This window comes from Drosophila miranda, chromosome 2 (assembly GCF_003369915.1).
Source record: "Drosophila miranda strain MSH22 chromosome 2, D.miranda_PacBio2.1, whole genome shotgun sequence".
Taxonomy (NCBI): domain Eukaryota; kingdom Metazoa; phylum Arthropoda; class Insecta; order Diptera; family Drosophilidae; genus Drosophila; species Drosophila miranda.
This window is the reverse complement of record NC_046675.1, coordinates 25,061,782-25,085,810: the sequence shown is the minus strand read 5'-3', so window position 1 is coordinate 25,085,810 and position 24,029 is coordinate 25,061,782. Positions and strand designations below refer to the sequence as shown.

At 45.7% G+C, this 24,029-nt stretch overlaps 1 protein-coding gene across 3 annotated transcripts; it reads right to left on the bottom strand.

Moving 5' to 3' along the window:
- Positions 1-464: 464 nt before the first annotated feature.
- LOC108156887 (steroid receptor seven-up, isoforms B/C) lies at positions 465-23,469 on the bottom strand. Of its 3 annotated transcripts, XM_017288623.2 has the most exons (5): positions 22,144-23,326; positions 13,051-13,200; positions 8,197-8,748; positions 949-1,106; positions 465-766 (listed from the first exon to the last, which is right to left on the bottom strand). In XM_017288623.2, the coding sequence occupies exons 1-5, from the start codon at positions 22,790-22,792 to the stop codon at positions 650-652; spliced, it is 1,626 nt and encodes a 541-aa protein (XP_017144112.1). In that variant the 5' UTR covers positions 22,793-23,326; the 3' UTR covers positions 465-649. The 3 variants fall into 3 exon arrangements, 2 of the variants coding, with proteins under 2 accessions (XP_017144112.1, XP_033245110.1); XR_004471914.1 differs by lacking the exons at positions 465-766; positions 949-1,106 and adding an exon at positions 3,448-5,867 and having other exon boundaries at positions 6,060-8,748; positions 22,144-23,469; XM_033389219.1 differs by lacking the exons at positions 465-766; positions 949-1,106 and having other exon boundaries at positions 3,448-8,748; positions 22,144-23,469.
- Between the last annotated feature and the right edge of the window lie 560 nt (positions 23,470-24,029).

The window sequence follows — 24,029 nt, the reverse complement described above, 5'->3', positions numbered from 1 at the left end:
ATGCTGCTATTGCTGTTGGCGTCGATGAGGCAGATGACAGTGAACCAGCAGCAGAGAGATGATCATTGTTGCTGCTGCTGTTGCTGCCACCGCTAGTTGCCAGCAACATGCGCTGGTGATGTTGTTGCAGGCATTGATTTGCATTGACTGCCGCTGCAGCCATCATCATGGTAGCGGCATCGCAGTAATTAGACAGCATCGTTGTGGATGTTGCTGTGGCTGTTGCTGTTGCAGATGTTGCAGTTGCAGATGCTGGTGTCACATATGCAACATTCGACGAGGCCATATAATCGTTGTTGCTGTTGATGCTGTTACTGCTGCCTGTGGCACTAAAGAAACTTGTGGCACTCATATGATTGCTGCCACTGCTGCCATTGCTATTGTTGCTGCTGTGGTAGTTGTTGATTTGCTGATTGCAAATGTTGTTGTTGCCGCCGCCGCTGTTGTTGCAATTGCTGTTGTTGCCCCCGCCGTATGTTGTAGCAGCAGCAACATTGCCATGCTGATCAACAACATTGTGGCTGCCACAGCCAGCAACGCCTCCGCCTCCGCCACCGCCACCGCCAATGCCTGGATTGATGTTGAGCGTTGCAGCCGCCACAGCTGCGGCCGATGATCAAGTTGTTGTCAATTGGCGCCACATCGTGTGTCACATCGAAGGCAGATATGGCCACGAGAAACTGTTGCCGCTCAAGAGCATGTCGCGTATCAGCGTTTCGATGGGCGTTTTTCCGACTAGACGCACAAAAAACAATTGCTCAATGACCTACACGAAAGGGAAACCAAGCAAAATACAGAGAATTAATAAAAAATGCATACAAAAAATTAAAAAAAATTTTAGATAGAAGAGTAATTTTATTCATGAGTCTGGATTAATTTTTGTTCTAATAGATTCAAATATTTTGAAAATTTTGCAGGAAATTGAAGAAAGCGTAAGTCTATACTTACTTGTGAGGAAACAGTTCGCAAAGAGGGTAATCGGAGCAGCAGCTTTCCGAATCTCGTTGGCTGGTTGGGATACTGCGTTCGACAGTACTCCTCTAGAGCGCATTGTGATTTTTCTTGCAGGGATTCAATGTGCGTCACATCGCTCAGGCCGCAGGCGTCTGCAACAAAGAATCAAAGAAGAAAAGGCTCCAATAAATATAAGGCACACTCCATTTGGTCTGCTATGCAAATACAATACATAATTGTGGCTTTCGATAGCTTGAAGTTTTTCCAATTCACCGAAACACAAACCGGCGTACACGCCCATTATCTCCAGTTGAAAACACCACAGAACACCACACAACAACAGCGGCAACAATTCGATGACGAAACTGGCGGGGATTACATCATTTTCTTACTAGATTTATGTTTGAATTGAAAAACGGTCAACAACAACAGTTGGTTTAATTAAATTTTCAGAAAAATTAAACCATAAGACAACGCCCCGGGCCAACCTATTCCGGGTTTTCCTCTCTTGTCTGTTAGCCCATGGCATTTAATTACAGCCAAACCATAGATGTATTGCGCATACGCAGCGTGTGCCGTCGTTCGAGTGTTAATTGCGAGGCACCAAAAGTTTGACTATCAAGTGGCCGATGCTGCTGGAAAAACTTCAGCCAAAACAAGAAGGGACGGGTGGTTTCGAGACTCGAATCTTGAGATACTCTATCGAATCGATAGACGGTACGGTGGGTAGGTGTTTGGAATCATCGTAAGATACCTTTTAGGACTGACTGTTCCTTTAGAACATAAATGATACACAATAGCAATGTAAGTGAAAACGTGGTGTCATCGTCGATTCCTTTCTTCTTTCCAAATTGAAACCCTATCCAAAATCGTATTTCCCCTAAACAAAGTGTACAGAAAGACGGACAGAGCAGCATTGAGTTTAGCATTTTCTTCTATTTTCGTTACATGTATATATACAATATTCAGTGTTTGTCTGTTTGAAATTCAAATTAGACATCAGCACTTGTAAATTTGCATAGCTTTAAAGCATTTTAAATAGTTGTCATTGTGGTTGTTTTTGCTGTTAAGAATGGCGTTTCGAAATTGCATATGAAATTTTGTTTGCTTAATTAGTCACTGCACACACGAGGACTCCATTACGCAAAACAGAAAGACTGAAACTGAAAAACAAGCTAAAGACCCCGACCAACCAACTGATATATCATTTTGCAGCTGAACAACCGAACCGAACAGGCGGCTAATGATTTGGCCATTTGCCAGCCGATATCATCATGATTTGATGTCAGGCTCATATATCCGATGATTGCAGGGGCCGGCTGTCGTGGTTTCGGGTCTCACATTTGACTGCATGTCGTTAATGGCTCTGGCGTCGCATTGGTTGCACATAAACCGAAAAGCTGGCCTTAAATACAAGTGTCAATTGAAAGGCAATACGGGGCAGGAAATCCAAAGCTTAAACAAGTCGCAGATTCAGTTATTCAGATAAACGCGTGGTTACCTTTTTAGATTTAAGCTATCATATAAATTTCATGCTCTAAGCTGCAACAAAACTGAGGTCTAGAAGAATCAGACCTCCTCCAGTTCAGAGTCAGTCTCTAACTCTTAAAGTATCAAAGGAGCAGAGTCATTTTTAGCCCCCACACAATGCGCGTAAATCAAGTTAAATGATTTGTCGCCTAAGGCAAAACACAACAGAAATTCAATTAGCCATTATTAACCATTCCATTTCATAAACCACAAGCAACCATGAAGTCAAACAAACGAAGGAAACAAAGGTACTCGTAATCGTGAAGCTCAAGTCTCAACGATACGATGGCGATACAAATTAGACATGGTCAGTCTTCCAGAGCAGAGAGCCTCGAACGAATCACTTCATTGGCCATGGCCATAATTGTCAATTGACTTTCCATTAGCCTGGGACGGATCGGGATTGGAGTCTCTTCCAGTGTCTGCACCCAAATAGAAAATCATAAAGCCAAAACCAACAATAGAGGGAGTCTCGGCGGAGGCACACAAAATTTTAGTTTCATTGAAATACAGCAGAGATGATGATGCTGGCTGGATATTGGATGGAGGATGGAGAAGTCCCAGGAGAAGAAGGCTGGGACTGGGACAGCGGAGGAGTTGCATGCTTAAAGTGAAAGACATTCCACTTCCAGGTCTTTGGGGCCGAAAAGAAATGCAGGCACAGAGTGAAGCGGAGCTTTCTCGAGGGGTCTCGCCTTGTCTTTGACTTTGATTTTTATGCTCTTTAACAGGGTATTATGAGTTTGAGGAGATGCTTGAAATCTAGCAGGCGGAATTGTCCAGTGCAGCACTTTTAAAAGTGCCCTATATCTGTTTGTATGCAATATTTTTCTGACTGTGTATATGTCGGAATCAACTAGATCGGATCTCTATACTGTTCTATATCGATACGGAAAAGAACTTCTATGGTTCTTAAAATAACCAAAAAGCAGCAGTAGTTCCATGAGTCTCTTCTAAGTTTTCAATCCAAGGTATATTTAACATTAGAACGATTGATTTTCGTGGGTATTTGATTCTTCGACCCCCCAAAGCTGTGGTTTTCTGTCTTTTTCCTCTTGGCTCTCGCTGTGGCTGTGGCTCTCTACCTTCGACTCCGGAGTCTTTGTTAAACCGTTTTCCTGCCTTGTAGTTATGTACCCTACGAGTTTTTTGGCTTCGATTTGTATTTGGTTTTTGGTTTTGGGCTTTGGTTTTCGGGTTTCGACTCGTCGCAGTTACTAACTCAGCAGCGCGGACGCAGACGGTGATATATATAGGGGAGGGGAGGGAGGCAGAGATCGTGACCGCGTGTTTTAAATGCATAATGACCGTAAAGTAGTTGGACCAAGCCACCAGACGACTCTACATATCGGAAAAGCATACAGCCACACAGGCACAAGGATGATATGGGAGGGGGAAACGACGCTGTTTAACAAAATTATGAATTGCTGCATTATATTTTATTAGATTTTGTGTTCTTTATGGCGGCACCAGTTCTGGCGGACCAAAAGTTCGTGTCTGGACCTGGCCTGGCCGCAAAAACAGTTATAGCTTTATTTAGTTTTAATAAGGATCGAGGGGTCATGTGGGGTCAGCTGTGTAGAGACAAGCGAGCGAGGAGGCCTGCCCTCTATCAACGGCATCTAAATCTTGAGCAAACTTTGACTCCCAAAGCAAAGCTAATATCGAAACGCGCCCTTAATGATTCTAATCAACGAGACCGTCTGCCTCTCGACTCAAACTGTTAATTACAAGAAGGGGAGCGAGCCTATGCCACAAGGCACGTCTCTGGCAATTTTCAGGGAAAAAGTAGCGCAAGCGATCAATGAGCGCCACAAAACGATTTGAGCAGCCGCAGACACAGACACAGCCACAGCCAGATCCAGAGCCACATCCAAAAGCGCAAGCACACAGAATGTTGGTCAAAAAGTGTGGCCAAGACATGAAAGCTACAACTCTTAACAACTGCAACAAACGACAGCAATCAGAAGGGGGGAAGACGGAGCCAGAGGCCGAGCCCTGGCCATGGAAGATGCACCATGGGTAACCATGCCACAGCCACACAGCCACACAGCCACACAGCCATAGGATCAGAGCCGCAGAAGACATGTCGTCAATGTGCTGCAGCAGCAGAAGATCTAGTAAGTCTATACCCGGTATTTTACTACCGCGATCGTGTCTCGTCTCCCACAATCTGCAAAGAAAGAGTCGAAAACGATGGGGACGACGACGCAGCGATTGATCGGCTGCAGTTTATGGACTCATGCAGCCAATTCAAATGCAATTGCGGCCTGCAACTCGGTCCCAGACCATGGGCACCAGCGCGCTGGTCGGGTCGGTCCATGGGTCCACGAGTCCACGAACGAGCAAACTCCATGCCACACACGCCCCCTCATAGAGGAGATGATGGTGGAGAAGGAGGAGGGGCAGTGGCAGCGGCAGCGGCAGCGGCAGAGGCAGAGGCAGATGCAGAGCTTTGGCCTAGCGACACACACAGCGTTTTGTGGAAATTGTAAAAATTATTTTCATTGCAAGTTTTGGCCAAGGCTTGGACATGGTCCACTGGTCGGATCGGGTCGGGATTGGAGTTGGAGTTGGAGCTGGAGTTGCAGTTGGAGTTAGAGTTTGGCTTGTAAGTAAGCGACATAAACGAGTGTTGTATTAATGTTCATAATGTGGTATCGCGACGTCAATAAACGTCGCCACGAAAACAGTGGAAGAGAGGGGCCTAAGAGGAGGATCGGTTCGGATCAGTTTAGAGGAAAAAACATTTGCGACGTGCCCCTCGACAGCTGGTTGACATGACACGAGAAAGGAGTGCTGGCATAAAGGAGGGTGCACATGGGAGAGGTTCAGACCTAAGCCAAATTTCACTTTACTTGTAAAAAAAAGACTTTGAAAACTATTTTAGGTATCTTTGAACTTAGTTATATCAAGGTAATAGTTCGTTTTCTCATCTTTTCGATGAGGAAAATTGTTTAACTTTGGGGAAGATCGTAAAATCGTACAAAGTTTAGTAGTTTTTGTGCCACATTACATCGATTCAGTGCGCGAAATGCTATAAAGTTTTGCATTTTTTGAATTTTTACCCGTAAAAACCTTAACTTAGAAATAAACTTATCTTAAACTTAACTTAAACTTAACTTAGACTCAAAAAAAAGTTGTCTGTTCTTTCTATTTGCATACGAAACATCAATGATTTATTTATCACGTGGAACCTAAATATATATACTTATAATCTTAGGAAATATATTGTTTAAGTATTCACATATTAGTGGCTGTGATTTATGTGTGTATATGTGTGTGTGTGTGTTTGAGTGCGTGTTAGATGTGCATTTGTGTGTGCAATCCCAAAGTCCAGAGTTCTGTAGCCACGTGCGGATGAGATTAAATTTTGAGTCAAGCTTTTTGTTAAAAAAAAAGGAAATAAAAATGTGTAAAAATTAGTAATAAATAAATGAATGTGTGGAGAAAGGAAAACTGCAAATTTTGTTCAAATTATAGGTTTTTTAGCGATTTAAAAATCAACCAAATTTAAAGCTTTCCATGTGCTGAAAGAAAAGGTGAATAAATGAAAGAAAAATTAAAGCCTTTACCTGGGAATAATATTTGATTGTCTCGAAAACTTAATCAGAGAGTGTTCATCATTTTAAGTTTTCGAGATAATAGATTGGTTATTTTTTGGTTAATTTTTGCTTTACCATTTGCCGTTTTTGAGAAAAAGTTTTAATTTTTTTTTCAACTATTTATAGCGTTAACGAATTTGAAGTCGTGGATATACTTTTCTAAAAATTGTTGGATCAATAATGAAAGTTCTACAAAGTTCATCCACAAAATTCGGGACCTTGTAGGACAATCGTTGTATATATTGTATATATTTTTTAAAGACTGATTTTCTTCTTCGTATATTTCTAAATAAACTGATTCAGAAAGATACAAATTCTTTGAATATGTATTTGAAAATGTGGCTGTTGATTGTGTAATGATATTGATATACAAAACTTTTGGATGGTCAAAATATTTTTCTAGAAATTTCTATTGAAGTTTTGGATATATATGTTTGACCATGATCAAATTATTTTAGTTTCAAATGCTTCATATTCCAATAAAAGGTAGGAATAATCAAATTTTAGTTATTGAAACTAAAACTAATTGATCATAGTGATTCATTAACGAATTTTAGCTCAACATTAATTATGTCAAACTTCAATCTTGTATCATGAACAGATTTCACCATCAATCCAGATTGAAGATATGAAATAATTGCTTGAACTTTGATAAATTGGTTTTTTATAACATCTATGAGTATTGTTCAAAAATATTATAGAAATATTTTGTTTACTTCAACATCTATAACTCCCCACTTATTTGGGAGACAAATATTTGTACTTTGAAGTAGTCTTCAGGCTTAGCAGATTTTCAAGATACCAATGTTAGAGTTAGGAATGTTAGTCAGGATATAATCATTGTTAGTGAATACTTTTAAAATTATTCAACAAGCGATTTAAAAAATTAGTAACGAAATAAACGAGTAAAAACACAAGCCAGGATTAGATTTTTTGGTTTAACAGCAACAGCTTTATATATATTCTGAGGATTTTCTTTCTTCATTTTTACTCCAAACTTTCATCGATTCTTTGTATGCGTATTTTTGGCAATAACGATTCTAGGCTAAGGATTACGGCTATAATAATTTAGACTTAGTGTAAGGCAATAAATACTTAGATAGCGACTAAAGTAGCTTTAGATACACGTATGTGCTATACTAGCTATAGACATGGATACAGATACATTTACAGGTAGAGCTATACGACTGAGGCGGGATGAGATTCTAGCGACAAACAACGGCCTACAACTGCCATCTACTGCCCGCCAGGCTATAGGGAGAATACCTATAGGTGGGACTACCGAAGGATCCGCTGCCATGGCCATGTGCCATACCCCCCACCCCCACCCCGAAGGGCGTGCTGTGATGGAACATATCGAAGGCCGATCCGAAGGGGGTACGCGGCGGCGTCTGATAGTGGAACATGGCAGCAGCCGCCGCCGCAGCGGACGACGTCTGATAGGCTCCACCCAGCGAAGAGGCGGCCGTGGTGGTGGCAGCCACCGAAGTGGGGATTGAAAGAGAGGAAGGAGCGGACACGGAGATGGGGGCTGCAACTGGGGCAGGGACGGGGGCCAGCGAAGTACTCAGCGGCGAGGCGGTTAGGTTGAGGGACGACGAACCGCTTTGCGATTGAGTAGGAAGCGAGGACCCCAGACCGCTGCTGTTATTGTGGCCGGAAGAGTCCCCATTCGAGGTCGCACCCTGTGCCTGGGCATATAGACTGGCCAGGAGATCCATCTCAGAGGCACTGGCAGTGGACCTGGCGCAGCTGCTGAAGGCACTGCCGGCGGAGGGCACCACAGCCGCAGAGGAACAGATGGGAGAGGGTTTGCTCTCAGCCTGCAACTGCTGTTGCTGCTGCACCTGCTGCTGCTGTTGGTGCTGCTCCGCCTGCTGCACTGCAGCCTCAACGCCGGCCACACTCTTCATGAAAGCCGCCAAGTGGATGGGCGCCTGGGTGGGAGCCTGCGACTCCATCTCCTGGCGATTCAGATCATCGAGATGGTCACGCACTATATTGAGGATATCGTCGTTGGTGGAGGAGCTCGACGGCTTTCCGAGCAGTGCTGAAACTTTCGTTAGCAGTGCGGGCACATCCTTGTAGAGGATGTCCAGCAACTTACCGGTGGTGAACAGAACGATCGCCTTGAGGCAGGAGTACTCGGCAGAGTCCACATGCAGCGCCTTCAGCTTCTCCACCTGCTCCTGGAAGATGCGTATGTGGTCCATGAAGGCCACCACCCGATCCGCTGCCATGGGAGAGGCGTGCAGACCCGCCGCCGCCAGCAGTGGTGCCACATGCAGTGGCATCGAGCACTGGCTGGCATTCAGCACAAACAGCTCCGACCAGACTAGGCGGAGCAGGGCCACCTGGTCGGTGACCTGCAGCTCGGGGAAGAAGGGTATATTCTTGGCCCATTCGACGGCGGAGAAGAGCAGCCTCGCGGCCAGCTCGCAGATATTGTCGATGCCCATAATGTTGTTCGGTTGCATGCACTGGCCGTAGCGGGACGTGGGATATGGCTCCGCTCGCAGCAGCAGCGAGATGTAGGAACTGAGGTACGAGTGACCATTGAAGCCGGCAATGCCCATGGGATCTCCATTGGCGATCTGGTACTGGCCATGCATGCCTGCCAGACCAGGCTGTGTGGGTGGTACGCGTCCCCGTTGAACAGCTGCAAAGAGAGAGGATAAGACACCGGAAATTAGTTGATGTTTTGAATGATTTTTGGATGGAAAGAAGAGAGGAATCTATACGCTACACTTTCAACTAACTTTAAGAACTGCCTAAGGCTCTATAGGTAGAATGGCATACCCCTAGGTAGGGACTATCCCTTTTGTTGGGCTTATTTTGACCGCCACATCACACTCCGCACAATGAAGCGCATTCAGATCTGTTGGCAAAGCTGCCACAGCGCACAATGGGGCACAATATCAGGCCACCTCAATCTCTCAATCTCTGACGCATCTCTGGCGCACACAGATCTGCGTCGTTGTGTTGTGTTGTGTGTGCCTTTTGTCCCAAGTCCAAGACAACGCCATAAGATACTTTCGGCTGCTCTCTGTGGCATGGCATTACTACCCCCCAAAAAACTCGAAGCAAAATCGGAACCGAACCCTAACCCTGAGTCGCTTTCAACCCCATTGCTGGGTGTTGTCGCAACTGCTTAGATATTCAAATTGAACTAAATACTTTCAACGCATCTTTAAGATACGTATGTCCCGGGCAGTAGATCTTTCAAGCAGAAGTAGGGGAGAGTTGTGCAGATTTCGCAAAATGAAATGTGGACAGGTTTTCTTTTCTTTCCTTTTTGTTGCAGTGAAAAGTACATACATATGTACATATATGTAGATAGAGATATAGTATATACACGTTTAAACAATATAATTAACAATGTAAATGCTTAACAACAAAGCAACTAAATGGAAAGTGAAAGGCCTTTTGAACTCGAGGCCGGAAACGGAATTTCCCCGCAGAGACAGAGACAGAGACATTGACATGTACATGGACTTGGACTTGGGGATTGGGCATTGAGCACTGAGCATTGAGGATGGGCCTGCTGCCTGCTGCCTTCTGTTTTCAGTATATATGGGATATACATATGACCATGGGATGTGCAAAAGTTAAGTTAAGCCACTTGGACACGCTCTCTCGAGTGACATGTAAGCGGAAACTTGAGCACGTGCTGGCGTACTGGAGGATTCATTCATTAAGTAATCAGCGCCAGCGAAAAGAAAAGGGCAAGTCGGGGCCAAGGACCACAATCCCTTCGTGCGATGTTGCTTTCTTGGCTGCTGTAATCTGTGGCCTGATCTGCGGACCAAAAACCACAGGCTTAGCCATCGGTCTGCATCTCTTTTCTTGCAGCCTTTGGCTTCTTGCATTATTCTTGCGGTCAGACAATATTTTCCCAGGCGCATAAATAAGATACTGGACACTGGACACTGGACACTCCAACCGGTTTATGGTTCGCTTTCTGCCCATAGATCACCCAGTGAATGGGACTAGGAGTAGGAAAAGGTCTTATGGAATCCTCTCGCCCTGCACAATTACGCAAATGTATTCTGTAAATAACTGTCTCTCGCAATCTCCCCTGGCCGGACACCGGACAGTGGTCAAAGAACTGGTTCCGATCGGTCAGTGGCACCGATCAACCCTTAGCTTAATTGCTTCGGTAAAGCAATAAACAAACACCTTTCAAGCGGACCCCGAGCCAAAAGGGATTTCCAGATCATGTGTGTGCCGGACTGACCAAAAGTGCTTTCGCTTTTCAGATCAAGGAAATCAGTCGACAAAAGACGTTACGTTACGTTAGGCTTCCAGGTAGAGACAGAGTTTCAGGCTCCTTTTCCAGCTGTGCAATGTAGTACGTACAATGAGAGCTTCGCTTCGATCAATAATAATGTTTTTGCCATTGCTTTGTCTTAAGGCCCCAAGGCTTTGATTTCGCTGCCCAGATTGTGTCTCTCCCTCTCTTGGAGCTCTAGGTGTGCCTAGGATGTGTGTTTGTTGTCTATCGTATAAAGGTGTGGAGTGGTTGCTGTTGCTTTTGCCTTGGCTGTTTTGCTGAGGTGTAAACAAACCTTTGTTTGACCCACTTTCCTAACCAGCAAAGTCTCTCTCGTACTAAGCCCGCGATCTCTGGCCATTGTCTCTGGCCGAGAAATGCGTTCGAACCAAGCCCCGTATGCAGGTGTTGTGTTTGGAATTCCATTCGGGGTCAAAGTGTAGACCAGAGTTCAATATTTTGGAATGCTGCACGCAGCGAAAAACCCTCCCTTTAAAGATCATATCCGCATTCCTATACGATCCCAATCCCTTTAACGAAAAATTCCTTTTAAAAATTTAAATAAATCCCGTAAAATTTGCTTCCCCTAACAGAAACTCGTTTTTTTCGATTGAAAAATTATAGTAAAAATATCTCTGACCAGTTCTTGCTGCTTCCCTCCTCTGAAAGTCCAGCCCCCCTCTTCCCTTGACCAATTGACACTGGAATTTAATTAGAGCGACCCGGAACACAGATTTCATGTTGATTCTTTCAGGTTTCGGCTTTTTGTGTGCCAAAACCCGTACAATTTCTTGACCCAGGGTCATTCCAGGCACCACCTTTGTCCCGCTTTACGGCTAAAGTACTGACCCCCCACCCCCCGTATCACCCCACCTCGCATAAAGAGGGCAAAAACAACAAAAATATTCTATGCAGAAATGAGATTTTCCCACGATTTTTCAGCTCTGATTGTAAGGTGAGGAGCAGGAGCGGGGACTCGTTTTACGCAGAACTTGTCATTACATTGAGGAAATGTGTGACTCAACTCAAGGCGAATCCCTCTCCTGACCACAGTAAAAAGGTGTTGAACTCTTTTCAGTTTTATTAGCAGTGGGACAAGTAGGGGATCTGGTAGCGGACAAGCGGACAAGCGGAGTGGAGTCGCGAGAAGTGAGGAAATAATCGGAATTAATGGGGCTTCAACAACAGGTAGCTCTGTAGCTTGGACCTGGGGGTTCAGACTGTGTCATTAGCCAAAAACTTGTCTCGCGGCTCGAACAAACATTGGGTTAGGTAAATTTGAAATGCTATAGCCATTGCCATAGCCATAACCATAGCCATAGCCCCTCTTAGCCGTGGCTTAGTCGGGGACTAAGTAAATGTTTATATTCATTTAATTACAAGTGCATTGAGAGGACAGGCCAGGCATCGATGCTGTTGCTGTAGCTGCGGCTTTAGCTGCATTTTAATTGCCCATAGTCGCCATAAATTAACGATTTCGTTCTTAACCCAAATCGATGTATGACAGACAGAGATCCGTACAGTCTGTAGTCTCAAGCGTCGTCGGCTGCCGTTGGTTATTAGCATTTTGCGAAAAACCTGTCAATATTAGTGCAAATAATAACAGCTTAGCGTCCACTAACTGCAGTCTTGGGCTCTATCTCTCCCTGACAGACGTTAGTTGTTAATGCTGACAAGTGTAACTGAACTGGCCATTGTCAGTCCAGTCTGCCAGTCTACCAGTCAGTCAGTCTCCCAGTCAGTCAGTCAGTCAGTCAATCAGTCAATCAGTGGAGCCGCTGCCTTTGGCAATCTCAGAGCCAGCGTTTGCCAGGAAAACAAGTCTCACCCAAGTATGCCAAATATTTGGCATGGCTTTGCTTACAAATTAGTTACATATTGGCCAGCAGTCGGCATTGATTAACTGATAGATTTCATGGATGTGGATAGTACAAGTCTCTTCAAGTTTGTCTCAGTGCATACGATTTAGACCTGTATCTTGAAGATATCTGCTCGTTGATGTAAAAAGATGTAAAATGTAAACATGTTAAGTAGATCCAAAAACAAGTATTACTAAAGACACATAAAAACTCTATCAAATAACGATTTTAAGAGTATTTATAGCTCCGTTTGTGCCCCCGAAAGGCAGGCGCCTTCCTTTCTTGTTTAATTATGAACAAACGAGCGAACGAGTTTGCATTTGATCTCTGGGGTCAAAATGTTGCACTCGCCTGCCGGCCCGCCTAATTGTTATTTTCTATTACGGCCGTTTCTGGGTAAACCAATTTGTGGTGCGTGGATGATTGCCACACGAGAACGAGGCGACGGCGGGTGTGGGGTGGTACCCCAGCCGTACCAAAGTCGGCTGCTGCTCAGCTAGAGAGCCGCCTGATATTTGGCCTGATCCGATGTGATCCACATTCTTTGGCATAGTTCTTGGCACCCAAATAACTCAAACTGAACCGAAACGACACCCACCCCCATGTGACATTTAGTCATCGAGTCCGTCCGCCATCTGAAAGCTGTTCTACTTCCGTTCTGCCTCTACTGTGCTGCCTCTGTTCTGTCGATCATTTAATTTATTTTGTTTGCCTCTGGGTTTGACTTTTAATTGACCCACAGGCAGGAATCTCTTTGTTCTAGATGTTCCCGCTGTAATACTTGTTATATATTTGTGCATGATCTATTAAGAGAGGGAGAGAGTCTTACCTTCGCGTCTCATGCCCATTTTGAGACACTTTTTCAATCGGCAATATTGACATTGATTGCGATGATGTTGATCTATGGGACAGTTTCGACTGCCGCGACACGAGTAGGTGAGATTGCGTCGCACAGAGCGTTTGAAGAATGATTTGCAGCCTGCAAAGAATGAAAAGATATGGCGAATATTAATAAGATACAGATACTTGTTTTTCTCTTAGAGTGTACTCCCTCCGTCTAAGCCATGCCTCTGTTTTGCAGCAAGTTGTACAAATTCCATGGCACCCCAGGAGTACAAAGAATTGTTACCACTTGTAAAGCAAAGTGAGTTCCAGCCTCACTTCATGACAACAATCGCAGTGCCCAAGTCCCTGCCAGCTCCCTCCTGGCTCCTTTCGGTGATGCCCATGTCAATGGTCATGTTACACGTTTCATGGCTTAACGCCTCCCATAAAATTACCTTTAATGGCTTTCAATTAACAAAGTGTATCTTGGCCAGCCACGAAGATACTCGTACTGGTGCTTTGGCCCAGGCTGTGGAATCCGCACCGAAAGAAGGAAAACTGGCAGCCGCGGATGCCACGAATTTACTGTTAAGGGGCCAGACGGACACATCGGCCACGGCTCGTTTCGGCTAAGTGCTTCAGGACGGAGGCCCAAACCCAAACCCAAGCCCAAGCCAAAACCCTGGACCTGGCACTGAGGCTGGGACGGGGACTGGGGTGTTGTTGCCAGTTAATGTCGCCGACGCGTATCTAAACATGTGTATCACTGGGGGCTCTCCTAGGCAGCATCTGCATCTGCATCTGAGTTTTCTGCATAAAGAGCTTAGGCCGAAAAGAAGATGGGGGGACCTAGCATTGTCTGGGCCTTTTGGCTCTGGGCCATACACCAAAAAAATTTCTCACAATAACTCAAAACAATGGCATATGCTCATAAAATTCGTTTTAAGCTGTAAAATCATCATCAAACAAAATATGTAAGCGCTGAGCGTTTATGCAGACTCGATCCCTGCCTCCCTGTAACGCCCTCCCCATCGCCCAGTCCCCCGCATCCCTCCCTCATATATAGCATACGATCACAGGCTATAAAAGATTTTTCAATGCTTTTTTTTCGTTGCCATTGCGATCGTGTGGCTTTCCAGCCTCCGACCGAAATGGGGGAAAACAAAACGTGGCCAGCAAATTGAAACTGATGGAAAGTTAAAGTCGATCGGTTAATGCGCTATAGGAAATGGCTAAAGAGAGAGTACGGAAGTGGCAGAACGGGAAAAGTTAGCTAAAAGGTAGATTATTCGCTTTGAAGGGTTCAGAAGAAGAGCTTTGCTAATAGCTCAAGCACCCCCTATGGTCGAATACCTCCCCGAAACATCATTTCGTAGATCATCTCATAATCGCATCTCTGCCTTTCAGAGAGCATTCACTATTCTACACTCTCGAATACCTGCCTATAGCTTTGCTCTAGAGACCAACCCAAGACTCAGGCTCAGACAAACACATCTAGTAGATACTCCTCGAACACACATAGATACACCTGGGCACACACTCACACAGATACAACAGACCTACACACTTGAGGCTTTTACACCATATGATCTACGAATAACGATATTGTACCAAGTCACGATTTCTGCCAAAACGTACCGTTGCCTTTTTTTTTCCTCGTCGTCTTCCTCTAGATGTGCCTCTTCCCTCACCCCCGCTACTACCATCTTTCCCCTCCTTAACCCCCTGCTACCACCTCTTCTTTCCCCTGGTTAACCCCTTCTTAACCAATACTATCTTTTGCTTTGACTGCGCTTTTGCCTGTTGTTGGAAAGAGATACAGATGGACACACAGACAGACGGACAGACAGACAGACGGCCGGACAGACAGACGTTGCAGCCAGGTCGGTCTGTGTCTGTGCCTGAAAGAACTGTGCAACAGAGGCACACTGCCCATATGCGCCTATCGCGACTCTATCTAGAGCTGCAGCCGCCCCATCCCCATCCCCAGTGGACGTTGCGATGCGATGCGATGCGAAAGATGCGCGCGTCGTCGTTATTGATGAAGATACGAGTACGAGTACGAGTACAACGTAGCTTAGAGATACCGTAAACCAAAATTCAAGGCGGGGTAGGGATACCGTCATATCGTGTTATATCAATAACCGAAAAAGGGTGGATCGCCCCACGGAGAGAGAGAGTGAGAGGCGACAACTGTGGGAAGTATCTGCCCTGATGGAAGCCCTTCCACTGCCTCCTCTATGGCTTCGACTGCAGCTTAAGCTTAAGACTTCTACTAACTTAAGTGGCTAGCTTGGGCTTAGTCTAGAGCTAAGCTTTGCGGTAGTTTCAATTACCGCTTCACCTAATTGCCAGAGGGTGGCAGAAGAGCACTCGTACGAGTGCTCGTATCGCGTGCGCTACGCGCCATAAAGCGTTCAATACAGTTACGAGGGGTTTTCCAAGAACTAAGCTAAGCTAAGCGTTTTATTAATTGAACTTCCTGAAACTGCAGCAGCAGCAGCAACAAAAATACTATCTTTAGATATGTAGACACGAGATGGTCTGCTTGCCGCTTGGCTGATCAATTTAAAGCGTTAAATTAGTTGGCTTTTGCAAACTCTAGTATCTCTATCTATCGCTGGAGAGAGTGTCTGTAACTTGGGTGAGAGTATATCTATATCTTTTGGCATACATATAGCTTCAATCAATTCAATTTTCTCAGCATTTGCGGTCAATGATCGCTGGGCTCAAAGAACTGCAATGCAAAGTCAGAGTCAGCGCCAGAGCCAGAGCCAGAGCCTTGACTTTGGCTCATTTTCTAATTACTAAAACACATACGACAGACAGAGAGAGAGAGAGAGCCATCATTAAGGTGCAATAATTAAATGTTGAAGCTTACATGGTGCAAGCAGCTAGTCCAAGTAATTAGCACACACCGCCACTCTGCAAGACTGCAAGACTCCGCGGAGACTCCCAACCTCCAACTGCATCTGGAACTGGAGGGAGTCCAGAGGCGGCTAGACAAAATATCTGGAGTACAACCGAAACATAATTACAGAGCCAGAGCCCGAGCCAGAGCCCCCGCCAGACAGACAGACACGAATCCCCACCATCATGCCACTCTTCTGTTGTACCAGTACGAAGTATCTACAAAATGCACTGATTATGAACGGGTCGTGGCAATCTGACGGCAAAAGAACACAAAAGAGCCGGAACAGGTGGCGGCCCCCCTCTGGGATTGATTGGGCAGGGTAGAGGCTCTAGGCCCCGGGTTATTACCCGATATAGGTCAACTGTAAATCCAATTGGCAAAACTGGGAAGCTCTTGGCAAAGTGTCCTCTTGCTGCCAAGAACTTTCCCCAATTGTTGGAACAACAGAAGAGTGCCACTTGGAGTTTTCATATGTCACAACGATCTACACGTTGCAAAAAGATACAAAAGCGACCAAAAGGAAAACGCCGACGAGCCCAGATAAGCGATTTAGCTTTGATTTAACTGATGCTATGTGAAGTTATGCGGCAAGCTCTATGCCCCAGCCGCAAACTGCAGATGGAGATGGAGACGGTGTCGGTGTCGGAGTCGGAGTCGAAGCAGGGTCTGCCCTGGTCATGTACTACGTACTACGTACAAGAGCTGTTCGGTGGTGTTCGGACCACAGAGCGACACATGGCGATAAGAGAGGTTATTGCTGCTTGGCTTGTTGCACCATTAAAGAGTCTTGGCCAGGCCTCGGCCCAGCTCAGCTCAGCTCAGACCTAGTCCCCAGTCTCTAGTCTCTCTCTCTGCGGGGCATGTCGTACCACGGATCGGTTCTAGCAAATGTTGCAAGTGCCACACAGCCACAACGGAGATGCACACAAAATAAAAACGTGCCAAGCAAAAGTTGCAGCCAACATTTCGCTGGGCCTGATCGATTAGACCAAGTTAGTTGAAAACGAAAATTGCGCATGAAGTGGCAGCCACAACCGAGACGACTCTCTGCCCCAGAGCCCCAGCAGCACCAGCAGCAGCAGCAGCAGCAGCAACAGATCTCTAGAGAGCCAAAAGCTTAACATAATTAATTAAACCGTTACATTATAAAGCGGATCAAGTCGGTAGTTCACGATTTCCCTACTGCAGTCTCCCAGTCTTTCAGTCTTTTTCGGGCGCCCCTTTTTGCTGGAAATCGCATCGTGTCAGGATGAATTTTTTGCGCCTCATTTCCACAGAGGGATTTCCACTGGGGGAGAGACCTTCCACTGGATCTGGGTCTCTGTCTCTGTCTGAGTCTTAGTCTAGGGTCGGCTGCTGCTTTATTGGCTTGAACATTTCTTCTAAGTACAACGATTTGTACTACAAGCCAAGTTTTAATGATTACAATGTCTGCCGCTGCTGCGGCTGCTCCTTGCTGCCTTTTGCTGAACGCTGCTGCTTTTGTTGTTTCTTTGTTTTAACAATATCTGTACAATTAAGTTTTGTTTTTGGGTGATTTTCCTTTGGGCTGCTTGGATGGTTGGTTTATTTTTAATGAAGGGTTCAGCTCTGGGCTCATTAATGTTGACACAACGTTGAGTAATCCCTCATACCCCACTCCCATTCCCACTCCCACTCCCACTCCCAAAGGGATGGTGAAAGATTCTCTTCCTCTCCGCTTGTTTGTTTCTGTATCTTTGAGAGTGTTGCGAAATTGGGGAAATGGTTAATCTATAGATACGTATATATATTCCCATCTCTCGGCTTGTGCAAAGTAGCACTTCTGTGGAGTCTTCTCTTCCATAAACCTCCTTCTTTCTGTGTTTTCTCTCTATAAATATGATTATTATGACATAATCGTTAACCCTCCTGCGATGCATTAACCTTACCATATGTAATATTTATTTCCTTGCGGAACATAAAAATTTGTCAACATAAATATTGAGGCCATAAGTTACCCCATGCCCCATGGCTCTCCACACAGACACACACACACATGCGCACACATGAGGGGCTGCTACCGAGTTGTAAATCAAGACCCAGAGACCAGACTGCAAATCGCACGGAAGTTATAAATGTTTATCAAAATGCGATTTATTTGATAAATGTTATGGCCAAGAAATTGACTCGATTCGGGGAGCAGCCTCCTTTGCTGCGTTTTTGTACTGAACCCCAAACTAAATGCAAATTTTTTAATACAAGCCTCGAATTTATTTTCCATTTCTTGCTAATTAATAAATAAGAAATCCGCTGGCTGCGGGCGTTACTTGCCTCCCAAAAAACCAGGGAACGTCATAAATTGCAATCCTCCAGTGGGCGTTGTTAATTTTCTGGATTCGTATTTACTTTGTATCTTTTAATATTCGGCGAGAGAGAGAAAGACAGAGAGAGGGTTTCGAAAGAAGGAGGAGGAGGAGGAGGTCGGTATCACGGACAGCTAATTGATTTATGTTTTTCGCTTTTGTTAAATGCTTCAAGTCGAATGAATTTTCACAGGGAAACATGTATTTTAGAGCAGAGCGCCATTTAACAGATTGTCAAAAGGTGGAAAGTATCTTCTACTAATAATAAAAAAATATTTTGAAATCTGAATTCAAACAAAGAATCAGTTCAGTTCTGAATTCAGTTTTCTCAAGTGATTTATCTGTGGATAAGCCATATAGAAATCTCTTGTCATTGGATGAGTCAATGCACAGACCAAACGGATAAGCCCAGAAGTCAAAATTCTTTATTACATCTACATATATTAGTCTTGGAATTTTAGAAAATTTCAAGTTGCAAGTGGATTAAAATCGGCCTGAGGAAATGGGAATTTTCAATTCAAGACTTCTCCGCAAGTAATTTATTTACCCAACTCATAATGAAGTTAATTAAAAAGCCACACATGTTGAATGCAATTCTGCACAAAAGGAAGGAAAGAACAAGGAAACGATTGCCCCATCCGAAAGCGAAAGATACAAAGATACACGACAGAATGACCAAGCGATCTGCGACCTTCAGAACTTTTTGGATAACTGAAGGAAGTTACTCCTTAAAATTTGACTTTTATGGACGTCGAATGTGGGAAGCTATTTAAATGAGCATTCAGCTCAATGCGAAAAATGGGGCAAATGGAGCAGAGGCAACCACCGGAGTTGACAATCCGTATCTGGCGGATGCACTTCACACACACACACTATTTGTGGCAGCTAATGGGCCTCGGCTGGCGCTTAACAATTAGTTGTGATGGCAATTTCTTACAACTCTTTATGTTTTCTATATCAGAGCTGCACTTAATTTCAGCTGGAGCTACAGCTTTAGTTTAATTAATTGCAAACATGCCAAGATACTAAGATACTTTGTGGAGTCGCTGTTTTAATTCGCAAAATTTATTTGTCATTGTCATGAGCGGTAGATAAATTATGTTAATTCCACCTCTTGACATGGGTGCTGAGATAGTTTTCCTTGTTGCAATTTGAAATTCAATGGATTCGAGGGAAATGCTGGCCAAGAATTATGTATTTTTAATATTTTCCAAGATCTTTTCCCACTGCTGCTGCCACTGCTACTGATTGATGATGCAGGATCCACGAAGAAATCTACACTTTTGGGCCACTAATAGCCATGACAAATGGCTAAATTAATAGGAGTCGGTAAGAGTCTGTACTCGTAGTTTGTGGGCCGCAGCGGATTCTTTTGGGCACATTAGAGCCATGTACTCATCATTAATATTATCAAGGCATTTTTATCAGCGCACATTTTTTTGAGACCCAGACCGAACCGAACCGAACCGAGCCGAACCGTGACTTTTGGAGCTGGCAAAAGGTTAGAAGGCACTTTGGAGCGCTGGCTGATGAGTGCAAAACGTTGGCGTATCTTCTGCCTAATTTCACCCGAGAAAGAGGAGTCTGCAACAGCTGTGCGGCAGAGAGTGTGGAATCAAACAAGTTGCCACCACAATGGGTTGAAGTTGAGGCAGACGCTGAGGCAGAAGCAGAGGCAGAGGCAGAGGCTTTGGCAAGGAGCAGGCAGAAAGGCATGGCAGGGCAGGGCATAACAGGGCGAGCGAACAGGAACAGGAACAGACAACACGCATAAGCTACAATTAATCTTGGGAGTACGGAGAGCTCTTTGTGAGGAGGGAGGGAGGGTGTCTTGGCATAAATTTCACATACTGAGCCGACAAGCTCTCTCGTGTGCCCTGAAACCTGGAAACTGGACAGCAAGACACACGGACAACGAACAACGGACAACGGACAACAGAGCGAGACAGAGAGACAGCGAGACAGATGGACAGCGAGACAGACGGACAAGTGAGCGCACATGGACGGAGCACGGACACAGACAGTCGCGAAACGGGTTGGTGCGGAGGTACTACCTATATCTTTTCTTTTCTAAAAAAGCAACAAAATGTATCTGCACCTTGAAGGACGAGGACGAGACCCGGGCACATTATGGGTTTGAGTTCACCTCCAAAGAAACCTCTTAGAAGCCCAGCAATGATATGAGCCCTGAGACGCGTATGCGCTTTCTATGCGCTTTATTATGATATTTTTTCTTTAGTTTTATTTTCATTTCGTACGAATAGAGGCCTGCCTTTGAGTGAAGCTGAAGTTCTGGCTGTAGCTGAGGTTGTCTGGCGATTGCATAGAACAAAATAGATTGCTATCGTGGCAACATCATCAGAGCCAACAGGCAGAGAGCGCAAGAGATGCGGGAGATACCCATGCACTACATACCGCAGCGAGACTTGGGGCAGGGACAGTGGAGCGGAGTGGAGTGGAGTGTAGTGCAGTGGAGTGGACGGGGTAAAAAACACCTTCAGAATGCAACGAGGCGGTCACAGATTGTTCTTGTTCTTGTGGGTTGCGCATGCGTACAAAATGCTCGGTGATTAATAATAATAGCAGCGCCTACAAAAGCCACAAAACACCCCGCCATACACACATAGGAGTATGCACAGTGGGTGCACTCAGAGAGGAGTATCAGTACCCGTACCAGTACCTCTATCTGCTATCCGCTATCCGTGGCAAGCGGAATTGTATCTAAAGTATGTCTCTACCCACTGTATCTCTCTCTTGAGGCATTCATTTCTTCTGCTATGCTGCCAGAACATTTGAAGAGATACGATTATGACAAGTTCAACGTGAAGTTGCACTAAATGCCACCGCCGCAGTACGAGTACCTTCTCCCTCTGCCGCTCCCTCTCTTTGAATGCAGTTCCCTCGAAGTATCTCTATCTCTGGGAGAGACAATAAAAAGGTGGGCGCATCATTTAGCAGCCGCCGCCGCAGCCGCCGCACAATTTGCATGTTTGCACAACAATTGTGTTTGGCTTAGGACAAAGCATGGACCGTATTTTATTTAGATAATAATTTTTATCTGACGATAAGCTGGAACGTTGAGACTCTGGCGGTTCAGTGTGTGCCCGGGTCGCCTAGGGGGCCATCTCCCTTGCGAGTGTATAAAATTTCGTATCTCAAGAGCTGCTCCCCTCTCTCTCTCTCTCTGGCTAAGTGTAACGGTAAAGGCTGACCAGAGATCCGCAAGTTTCTGGGAAAATATCTCAATATATTTCGGAATGGTAGTAACGTATCTTTAATGCTGCATAATCTCAGCTGATAGTTAACTCTTGGGCGTAATTATAACTCTAAGCCGAAGATACAAATGTATCTTTCATGCCATAAACGTATCTTTTGGCTCGTAAATGTACCTCTACAGGATTTCGAGGCCTTGTGCTGCACTTTGGCTCGCTTGGCCACATCCCAGGCAAAGAAAAAGATAAATTCCAGCTGTGCTCCCGCCAAAAGATTTGCATGCCATAGAAGATACACATACACACCAACACCCACATCCACATCCACATCCATCGGACTGCAGAGAAGATCTTCCGCAGTGGCCCTCCCTCTGTCTCTGGTGGATTTTTACTGCCGACTCATCAAACTGCCATAATTCACCGAAAACTGTCAAAAATCAGCGGCTGGCAGGCACGCTTTTGTGTTACCTTTCTATTACGAAAAACTGCGATCCGATGCCAATTTCTGTTTGGTCATCATCAACCGAGAGATACTCCTCATAGTCCGTACTCCGTACAGCGTGCACCGTACAAGTCGAAATCAATTGACCCCCAAACAATGGATAAAGATACATCCGCAGATGATCATGATGATGATGAGTACTCACCTTCACAGGTAAATTGTCCGTAGTGCTTGCCGGAGCTCTTGTCGCCGCACACAACGCACTCGATGTTCTGCTTAGAGTCGATCTGGGAGCCACTGTTGCTGCTCTGCGAGTGGGAGCTGTTGGCCTGGGAACTGGGAGTGGTGCTGCCGCCTCCGCCTCCGCCGCCACTGCCCCCACCCCCTCCTCCACCGCAGCTGGCGGGCTGGCCCTTGATGATGGGCAGCATATCGGGGCCATGGCCCGACTGCACGCCACTGGAATGATGGCCCGACGAGGAGCCTCCGTTGGCGCTGGGCAGGCTGGAGAGATCCTCCTTGATGCCGTGATGGGAGCTTTGGTTGTGGTTCGCCGTGGATGAGGACAGGCCGGAGAGATCCTGCTTGATCACCGCCGACTGTTGGCTGGCCACGCTGCTGGGTGTGGTCCCACCGCCGCCGGTGCTGGTGCCGGTGGTGCCGGCCAGCGAACCGCCCGGACCCGCCGATGTGGCATGGAGGTGGCTGCCCAGATTGGGGTCGTGCCAGGGCGTATGTGGCGGCACGCCCAGCCCCATCGACCGGGACAGTCCCAGATCGAAGGCCGAGAGCTCGGCTCCGGACTGGGGCCGCGGATTGAAGAAACCGGGAGCCGTGGACGGGGAGGCGCACATGACGCCGCCGCCGTACACGCTCAGGGAATTGTGCGTAATAATTTTGGCGGCCGGATCGGAACACGTGGGATAATTGCTGGAATACACTTTGCACGCACTCTCTCGCACGACACGACGATCGGATCGATTCGGATTGAAATCTCTCTTTGAATTTATATTTTATTTGAATTTTCGTTTAATTTCCTTTGGGCGGGAAATATTATCTGCAGCTCGTAATTTATTTCAGATTTCTGTGATTATATTCTTGGAACATTTTTCACGCTTCACTCATTTGACACTTGGTGGTTTTTCCTATAATTATAATGATTTTCTTTTTAATTTTTTCGTCTCGCGGTGGCACACACGAAGTAATACGAATTTAGAAAAGTGCTGAACTTTAAAGATTCATCTCTCAAGTAATTTTTCCACTAGTGTATTTCGGTATCTTCGATGGAAATGCGCGTCATGCGGAGCAGCAAAATCTCAGTCAGCCTAGCCTGACTGGCAAAACATTTGTGGCAAAAGGTACACGACCCGACCCGACTCGACTCGACCGTTTCGACCTAACGACACATCACACAAATCTCTCTCATTCCACACCACCATACAGATACCCGCGCACTATTGCCGCTCTTGTTGCACTCTCGCCTTTGCAATGGCACGGCGCCAGTTGAGTGGAAATCTCCGCTCTCGGTCGCACTCCCACTGTGTGCTCCGGGCTGCTCTCTGGTGGCGGGGCAAGACCTTCAACGCGTTTGGCTGATTTGCCACCACACCACCACCAGCATACCATACCAATGCTCTCCACACTACCACCACTACCACTACAGCACCACCACCGGTTGTAGTACTCTGGTATGGTATGGGGGGCTCTCTCGTTCGTCTTTCGTTGAGTGCAAAACGCTCAGAGCACAGCAGAGCACACAGCGGGTTCCAACAAGAAAGAACTCGTTTGCCTCCGGTTCGGTATCTGGTATCTGTATTTCTGTTTCTGCTTCTGCTTCTGCTTCCTCTCTGCTTATTAGTCTGCTGGTGTTGTTGTTGTTTGACGCATCTGTTAGATACTCGTACTTTACCGTTAAGGCTCTTTATCTTCTGCTCCTCTGTGTTGTTCTTCTATACATCCAACTTTTTGTTAACTTTAAAATGAAACGCAGTCTCCTCCCCGAAATTTACTTTTGAATCTTCCGAGAAGTTCTTTCCTCTCTGGTTGGTTGGCTTTAAGTGTGTTCTACTTTTTGCCACAAGTTCTGGTAGG